This window comes from Thalia democratica, chromosome 4 (genome assembly GCF_965202585.1).
Source record: "Thalia democratica chromosome 4, ktThaDemo2.hap1.1, whole genome shotgun sequence".
NCBI classification, from domain to species: domain Eukaryota; kingdom Metazoa; phylum Chordata; class Thaliacea; order Salpida; family Salpidae; genus Thalia; species Thalia democratica.
Window position 1 is genome coordinate 43,850,162 of NC_139168.1, and position 9,354 is coordinate 43,859,515.

Below are 9,354 nucleotides of genomic sequence, written 5' to 3' on the forward strand. Positions count from 1 at the left end.
ATTACTAAAACAAAACCTTAAAAGCCAGTTTAGAAATGTTAATCAATAAACCTTTAATAACTTTAATATAACACTAGGCTGTAGAGTTTAGTTTTGTTAGATGCCTTGTGTTCTGTTATCAATAATTAACTTCCAAAAATTAAATATTCTGGAAGTTCAAGTGAAAATGTTATAATGGAACAATCTTTAAAAATTGTACTGTTTTCACAAATCATTGCAAAAAGTCATATAAAAAACTAATTAACTATAGAGAACATGAACACCTAAAATTTGACAATAAAATAAAAAAGGAGGGTTAATTTAATATGAAAAATAATTCAAATATGTTCGTGTTAAGTTTTGCCAACAGTATCTAAATCAGTAAAAAACTAATAATGCAATCATAACTGCTATAATTTTTTTTTAAATATAAATTTATATAAATAAAATAAAAATTTAATGTATTTCTTTTAGAAGTAATTGATTAATAATTAACAGTTTTTTGACAAAAATGTTCGATTTTTATAAGTTTATAGGTTAAGTGTTTAAATATACTTACTAGAAATAGGAGTTCGTTGAAAATATATTTTTGTTGAAACTTCTTTAGATTAAAAAAAAAAACTAAGTCTAATAAGTTCAAATTTTAAAGTTAAACACTTTTATTTTAAATATGCTCTAGTTTTTCAAAAACAAAATGAGACAGGTAATAAACCAAACAAACAAAAAATTACAACTTTTATTATAGTATTTTTTTAAGAAGAGATAAAACTTTAAACACCGATCAAAAATGCTCCAAAATAAGTGTACTTAGGGTCAGTCTTAATTTTTGAGGTAGGAGGATAAACTCTCATTGACAAGCCATTGGTTTCATTAAGCCTAACAAAACCTGACATATTGCAAGTTATAGAGTTTTTAGTGGATGGAATGTTAAAGTTCTCACACTTTGCGAAAGGTGTTGCACCACCAAAGCCAGTTGCTATTTCACATTGTACAGGTGAATTTGCGTCTTCAACTACAACCTATAAAGGTTAGTAACAACTTAACAAAATCAACAACTATTAACTCACGAATAAAACTTACTTAAAAAAATTACAAACTTGTTAACAAGAACGAAGTATAAACGTATAACAAAATCTTTAAAAAAAAATTCTTTGTGCACAAACACAATTTATACGACTCAACATTTATATCTTTTATATTTAAACTACTTAAACAAAGTTTATAATTTTTACAAACTAAGTATTAAATGATAAACTATTGAAAAATAAAAAACTTTTATTAATAAACGTAAAAAGAAATGCTTCAAAATAAGTTCTATAGAGTAGAATTAGTTGCTTCTAACTTTTATTATTATTTAGTTTAGTTATTTGTTTACATACGCTATAGATAAGTATCTTAAATATTTTTTGTTAAATGTTAAATTTAACAAAACATTATAATTAAGTATAAGTATAACGACAAACTATAAGACTATAAATTTTTAAAAGTTTTTTTTACTAAAAACGAAAAAAATTAATGCCATTTTACCCAAACTAAGCAATTAAATTCACTTTTGCGAGTATTTTTGAAATACTCCTCGACTTAGCACTGCTCTTTAAAAATAGAAAACTTAGAAAAAAATCTTATTCAAAAAATATAAATACTAGACTTATATAATTAGATTTTACCTTAGTAAATGAGTGATACTGAAATTTACAATGAAAACTTATACTTTTATATTAATATACTCACGTTATTAAATAGGTAATCAAGTTTATTTCTTGTTTTTTGTGTGAATGTTTATAAATGCTAAGAGTTAGTCAAAAAAAAATTAGTTCACAAAAGTAATTTTTCTAAATTTGATGAATAATGTTTTTAGCTAAAGTAATTGATTGTATTGTACTGAAATAAAGTTTTACATTTTTTTCAAAAAATAATTTAATCTTAGCTTTGAGATTATAAATATTATTCTATATTTGCTATTTGTAGTAGTACCATCAGTTGTTTAAATGTATGAGTAGTTTTTAACTATTTAAATATAGGTAGAAAGCATGTTTTGTTTTTATTGTAATTTAAAAACCTAAATTAATATTTTAAGTTTATCCACAGCACCGCGCACTTTTACAGTAAGTAGTGTTAATAATGATCAGTATACTGTGTTCAAACATACTGATGGATATTTATAAGTACTGGCTCTACCTTTTATGCGTAAATAAATGTATATGTATTTAAATAGAAAAAACTTTTTGTAGTAAGAAATATAACGAAACCAAAAAGTAGTAGTTTTGTTTATAAAAAGTATTTGAACTATTAGTGCTCTATGATTTTTTGTCTAGAATTTCACACAGTACTTAAAAGGGCTAATATAGTTAAAAATCCTTTTAATTTTCTTATTTGCTGAGTCAGCATTTTTTAAAAATCTTATTTTTAATTTTAATCATAACAACTTTATTAACTTTTGATTAATTTTTGTAATGTTGGATAAGGTGGGTTAGAGATAAGGGTACAATTTTTTTTAAGTTAGAAATATAAAGCTTTAAAAAGTTTGTTGACTCAGCAAACATGCAAATCAGACTGACCTTTAGGTATACTTTCCCTTAAAAAAATCATTTAAATTAATTTTTCGAAAGTAGTAAGTAACTTTTCTAGACAGACTCGTAATATATTTTTTACTAGTTACATTAAAATAAACTTTTTGTCTAACTTTATCTCATTATAGTAAAATTTAGTTTACAGCAATACTATAGTGACTGAAGTACTAATGTACATGATGATCTGCTTTTAATAATGTCGTACTCAAATAAACTGTACATTACTATTGTTAGCATTACCATATAAATTGTAACTTTAAGTATGTATTTGACAAGTTTTTTAGTAGATATGGGAATGACAACTTTAAAATGTTTTTTTTTAAACTTATGTTAATTTTAAAACCCAAAGTCAGATGACAGCTTACGTTGTTTGTTGATATATATTACAAGTTAGTATTTTATAAAAAATATCTCAGAAAAAGTTTGAGTTTTAATTTTTAACAACAATTTATATCTAAAAGTACCTGTCCATAAACGTAATACCATCCCGGATGTTTTATAACTAGATTACCATCTCTTGTGGTGAGATTTGTAATGTCAAATTCCTCAACAGTACCTAAATATCCTCTCCACTCTGAAAGACGCTTTGCTGTTATTTAAAAAAGTAAAACGATTTTAGCTTATTAGCTTCTTTTTTTTTTTTTAATATTTACCTGGTAATCCGGTAGATATCTTTGGTTTTTTTAAAAGTACATCTTTTGTAATATGAATGCCAATTGCCTGAAATAAAAAATTGTTTCAAAACTAACAGTCAAATAAGTAATTAAATAAAAGTACACATATTTTTTCTATTAATAGTATGCTACTTAACCTAAACTCTCTACGAAATATTTGTTTTTATTAAACGAAGTATATTTTATCAGATTATTTTGCATTAAATCTATTTGAAGTACAAAAATAAGTTTGTAAACTTAGCGTAATTTTTTTTATTTTTCGTAGAAAAAGGCGTTAACAAAATGTAAGATCACATTTCTAAAAATTTAGAAAGTTGAAGTTACTCATATCAAATACAACTAAAAATTTAAGAAAAAACATTGTGAATTAACTTAATTTTTTTGCTTTTAAAATAACTACAAAGGGGTAAAGAGAACCTAGATGGTGTTTGCTGTACACATGAACTGATTGGACTAAGGTCTGTTTTGGCTTCATTATAAAGAAATTATTAATGATAATTTTTCGGAATTGCACCCAAAAAAACTGATTTGACCCCTAAAATCACGTAAATTCCGATTTTATGATTTAAATAGTAATCAAGTCCTTTATAGATGTCTTAGAATTATAGTTTATACCAGTAGCGATACGTAGTATATTTTGTAGAGGAAGCGGAAAAATTATAATTTCAAAAAATATGAACCATATAAAATCAAGAAAGAGGTCTTTTTGTGACGTCATGATTGTTTAATAGATCGAACTGAAACTAAGAAATGATCGTCATTAGGGGTATACAAACTTTTATTGGTTTACATGCAGTAACTTCGGCAAACGAATCGTATTAAGTTGAAAACGTTTCTTTTTGTTGTTGCGTCATAAGAACTGAATAAATATAGTTTATTGAACGACAAAAAAGACGTTCAAAATATTTGGTCCTGGGACCTGGTGCACGAAGAACCTTTCGGTTATCGCTTTTGACTTAAAACAAAAAATAAGATTTGATTCAGTTCATTATTACTAGGTAGTGCACTGTTTATTTTATTTTTTAATGCTTTCTATTTATCTAATTTAGTTCTTTGTTTACAATCTTTAACTTAATATTTAATGTTATACGGTATAATATTTCAAGAAAAATTGAGAATTTTGAATATTTTGTTATAATGTAATAAATATTAGAATTATTGTTTCATGCAATTTTTATGCATTTATACCTAAATAAATTACTTAGTTAAATGTTCTATTTATTATCATACCACATCAGTTATACTCTAAAAATAAAAAATACGTTAAGGGACACTTTTGCACGAAGACACTTTTGCATTGGTTGAAACTTTTTTTTATTTTTTATTTTTCGTTTTTTTTTTTTCTTTTTTTATTATCAATGTTACCCATTTGTGGGAAGTATTTTTTAAATATCACAGTCAGCCCTAACTCTTGGCCAGTAATTTTTTATTCGTATAATTATTTTCATTTTAATTTGTTTTTTTTTTTGTTACTTTCACTGTTACCCCTAATCCTTACTCTTGGTTGGTAATTTCTTTTTTCTTTTTTTTCACTCTTATGCAAAATTTAACCTCCGTGAAAAATGACCTTTCGTGCAAAAGTTACCTTCGCGAAAAAGTGCCTTCTTGCAAAAATTACCCCCATTCAAAAGTGACCTTTTGTTTTTAATATAAATACAATTTTTTTTAAAGTTGAAAATTTTTATTGGTTTGTATCTTTAAATAAAACTTAATGTTTTTTTTCGTAATACAGTGTACTATATTTAATTTATTATTGTATTTATTACTAGAAAACTTAGTTTTTTACTTTTTTGTAGTTTAATTTGCTTCCTATGTTTGGCATTACTTCTAGCAAATTGTTTTTTAACTTTTCCACTTCATTTTCTATTCTAACGACTTTTTTTTCTAAAATCTTTACTTTTGAAATCTTTTTTTTACCTTCTGTAGAAAACATTTTGTTATACTTTGTTTAAAAAATTACTTAAGTTATAAAACTTAATTATATTCAGTAAAATATATTAAACACAGCATGAACTTTAAGTAAAATTAACTTATGGTAAAACATTGTTTTCCAAACTACTTACAAATATATAAACAACTAACTTTTACGACGTTTAGTTTTGCTTTTGTTTTTTTCTGAACGTTTATTGCGTTTGTTATGTTGTAAATTTGTTTCTGAAAACAATAAATGTATTTCAATAAAATAAACAAACACTTTTAAAACTTGTTAATTAAACTATAGTTCTTTTTATACTAACATATTTTGTAGACTACACTGTGTACAACGTCAAAACAAAAATAATGGTTCTTTTAACTTTCAAAAAATAAGTTTTTTTAAATAAAAATATGCTTTTTTGAACTTTAGTGACATTTTTGCATATTTTATTTTAAAACGAATAAAATTCTATCGACCCATCTCAAAAACCATTCAAACAGTTTGTAGTTAAATTTCTGTTCATGAAATAAACTACAGATTGATCAACAATAGGAAAAGTTTTGTACAATATACACATAATAATATGACTATTCAAGATTCCAGAACAACATAAGTAGTTATGAGAATATCCAAACCTAGCGATAGTTCCATGCAGGGGCGTAGCGTGGGGAGGGACACTGGCTAATGCGTGCCACCCAAAAAAAGATAAGAAGTAAAAAAAAGAATGTAATATCTTTATCCTTTATTGTTTATTTTTTCTGCTTAATTTGCCTTATTTTAACTATGTTTATCTAGTATTCAAAAAGTTAAACGAAATTTTGGTAACCAATTAGTGACAAGTTAGGGAAATTATCCAATATACTGATTCGGTGCGCAAGCGAAAGTGCGCACCGATGTTGGTGAAAAACTCCAAAAGGAAAAATTTTATAACTTCATTAACTTCATAAGAATTTAGACTCAAAAAGAACGCAACTAATTAGTGCACCGCAGTAGTATAATCTTATGACAGATTTTTCTACAAAAAGTTTACAAAAATACGTCACGCTTAAAGAAAAATTAAACAATTTTACAAGTTTTTGTTTTATGCTACAATAAATGTTAAGGCTACTGGAAGTTTTCTGATCTTTATTTTTGTAAACATATAAGAAAAAGCGTGTCGGCCTATGAGAAATAAACTTTGTTTGTGATTTTTATTTTAAACAAATACAATCAAATGAATTAAATTTAAAAAGTTTACTTTTAACTATTTTGCAAAGTTATAATAAATTATAATAACAGTTATAAAGTTGGTCTATTTTAACTTCTGTGTAACTTTATTTAAATTATGTGCAATGAGGTGTTGTTATCACTGTTGTATTGTATATTAAAGAGATTGATATTTTTTCTTAAATAAAACAGATACTTTGGTTTTATTGAATACATTAATTTTTAAAGATATAAAGTTTACTGTAAGTAGTAAAAACGATTTTTATTTAGTAAATTTACATTTGTGCAAGTATAAGTAATTATAATGAAATTTGTACTTTTAAATTGTTTAATTTTGTAATATATAAGTATTTTTTAAAACAGTTACTTCGAATTTATTTTACTTAATGAATCTATTTCAATTATATTACTTATAAAAAATATTTTTATATCTAATTACAAAAGTTTTAACTTAGGGGATTTTTTGAGAAAAAATTTGTGCACCCCCTGACCAAAATACCACGCTACGCCACTGGTTCCATGTGTTGGCAAGCTTTCAATAAGACTTTGTTAACGGAGAAAGTTCGCAAGAGGTTTCGAATAAATTTTACAAGACAGTGCCACTTCTGAAACTCGATGAAATCATTAAGACAGCTCAATCCTTAGCATACACCAAGCTTTTACAGCTAACATTTGTTTTAATTGTTTTAGAGTATCTTTATACCAAACAGCTTTTGAAAGATCTTAGAAAAGAAATTCAGGAAGGTTACTAACTGTTTTGTTCGTCGGACTCAGTTTTACTTATAGCACTGAACAACTTATTAAACGTACTTTACATTAGTTTAACAGAGAGCTAACTTTTTTGTGTATATTTTACAAAGACTTTTATCAATATAGCTATAAATTTGTGTCAGTATTATTAACACTTTGTAAGTAATACAATTTAAGTGGTGTTTGTTTATTATTTGTGTTACCTTCTATATTAAGTCTTGAAAATATAAAATATAAATATAAAAGAAAATATAAAAGAAAATTGAACTGTATTTATAGATATAATTAAAACTTTTAAAGTTTCTATTATTTTCCTGGACATGACTTTAAACTGTATCCTGGTGTATGACTCGATAACCGAAAGGTTTTTTCGTACACCAGGTCCTTTGACCAAATTTTTGAGCGCTTTTTTTTCGTTCAATAAACAATAATCTACCTTTATATCCATTTGAGTCTTTGTTTGAGCTTGTTTTAAAGTTAGTAGAGTCAACTAATTCTTTATTTTCGTCTAAACTCTTTGTAACTCCATTATCTAAAAAACTTCTACTTTCGTTTTCATAGTTACGTTCTTCCTTTGTATTTTTTAAATATTCAAATTTGAATTTTATCATATTTAAAAAAATAAGTCTAAGTCCAAAAAAAAAATTTTCAACTATTTTTCTAGCTTTGTTAGTTGAAAATTAAAGTTATTATTTTATATCTATATAAATAAGATTGAGAAATTATTTATAGCATTAAATTAAATTTAACCTTAGAGCACAAAGAATTTTTCTAAACTACAATTTTGTTTTAATTAGCTGTAAGCACATGCAGAAGACTAAAGTTGCTGTTAATTTTTTTTTAGTACAATTTAAACTGATTACTCTACTTTTTTACATTAAAGAAAAAAATATTTCTTACAGTTATTATAAAAGTATGCATAAATTGTTGACAAAAATGTGGTTTTTACAGCATTATTAAAGTTTATTATTTTATCCGATTAAATATACACATCACGTATTTACACTATTTAATAAAAATATGTATTTTACACTATTTATTAGGATAATTTTAACTATTACTTTATTTAACGTGTTTAATCTTGAAAACTAAAGTTACTAGTCTATCAAATAGTATTACTTAAATTTTATTAGAAATCAATTATTTTTTTAAAAGTTATAGGATAGTAATTTTAAAATTATATCTTAAATTTGATAATCTTTTTACTTAAAACAACTAACAATGTCATTGATATATCCTATATGCTCTTCATAAGCATAGTCAAACATGAAATTTAAATTATGGTTAGTTTCTTCTAGCTTCATCAGTCTTGCGTTAAGAGCTTGTAGTTTAACCATTAAATATCCTATAAATACAGTTTGTACGATAAATACCAAAATTAGTATGTACACTGTTTTATACAAAAGTTGTATTTTTGTACTTCTTTTTATGTTTCTGCTGTCTTTTTTTGACTCTTGCGTGATACATTTTTTCAAAAGGTCGTAGTCTTCAAATTTTGAGTTATCTATTTTTGTCATCTTTTCCAGGTATGAATAAAATGTGATAATTAAATTTACTATAACACCTACATAATTCAAAGTTGAATACGTCTGTTTTTTGTTTATTTTAAAATTCAGCACAATACAAAAAAAAGTTGACCTGCATATCTTGTTTAGTACAAATGTATGTAAAAATTTTGTGTTTTTTTCAATTTGATAAATTTTTAACAAATTTATAATTGGCAACGTTTAACAATTAGTTTTGTAACTCATGTAAACAACTAACTTTGTTTCGTTTTTACTTTAAAGTATTATTTTTAGTTATCGATATATCAAGTACTACTGTTTATTTATAAACTTTGCAGATTTTTCATTAAAGTAAGTTTTAAACGTTTTGATTGAGATTTTATAAAAAGTTTAAATTTATTTTGTTTATCTAAACATGTTTTAGTAGTTATTTGGTTTCAAAATCGCCTAATTAAAAAAAATACTGAATTAAAGAAATTGTAGTATCTGCAACCTTTCGTTAAGTAAAGTTTTCTTATTTTATTTTTAGTTGAAATTAAATTTAAGTTTTTTAGTTATATAAGTAATAAACTGTGCTTTAGAGAAATAGCATTGTTTTCTATATTTGATAGTTTTGAATAAAACTTTTTGTTGCATTTAACAAATGTAAATATTTGTTTAGCTTGAATTGAACTTGAACTGAATAGTTACGGTATGAAATCAAAACACTATTTGTTATTTTTTAACAAAAGTTTTTAAAAGATGCAAAAATTACT

The 9,354-nt window shown here is 24.4% G+C and overlaps 1 protein-coding gene across 2 annotated transcripts; it reads right to left on the reverse strand.

Moving 5' to 3' along the window:
* Window positions 1–699: 699 nt before the first annotated feature.
* LOC145834872 (uncharacterized) lies at window positions 700–8,648 on the reverse strand. 2 transcript variants are annotated; one of them, XM_082942394.1, is made up of 7 exons: window positions 8,315–8,648; window positions 7,531–7,666; window positions 5,306–5,377; window positions 5,010–5,143; window positions 3,203–3,269; window positions 3,014–3,123; window positions 700–998 (listed from the first exon to the last, which is right to left on the reverse strand). In XM_082942394.1, exons 1-7 carry the CDS (start codon window positions 8,609–8,611, stop codon window positions 750–752), a joined length of 1,065 nt encoding a protein of 354 aa, XP_082798520.1. In that variant the 5' UTR covers window positions 8,612–8,648; the 3' UTR covers window positions 700–749. The 2 variants fall into 2 exon arrangements, with proteins under 2 accessions (XP_082798520.1, XP_082798519.1); XM_082942393.1 differs by having other exon boundaries at window positions 3,014–3,138.
* Between the last annotated feature and the right edge of the window lie 706 nt (window positions 8,649–9,354).

Bases quoted from the DNA above. Each gene is read 5' to 3' on its own strand.
- LOC145834872 (XM_082942393.1), bottom strand. From the start codon at position 8,611: ATGACAAAAATAGATAACTCAAAATTTGAAGACTACGACCTTTTGAAA. The intron at 3,139-3,202 runs GTAAATATTAAA...TTTAAATAACAG, and splicing joins GATATCTACCGGATTACCAG to CAAAGCGTCTTTCAGAGTGG. The intron at 999-3,013 runs GTACTTTTAGAT...TAACCTTTATAG, and splicing joins GGTATTACGTTTATGGACAG to GTTGTAGTTGAAGACGCAAA.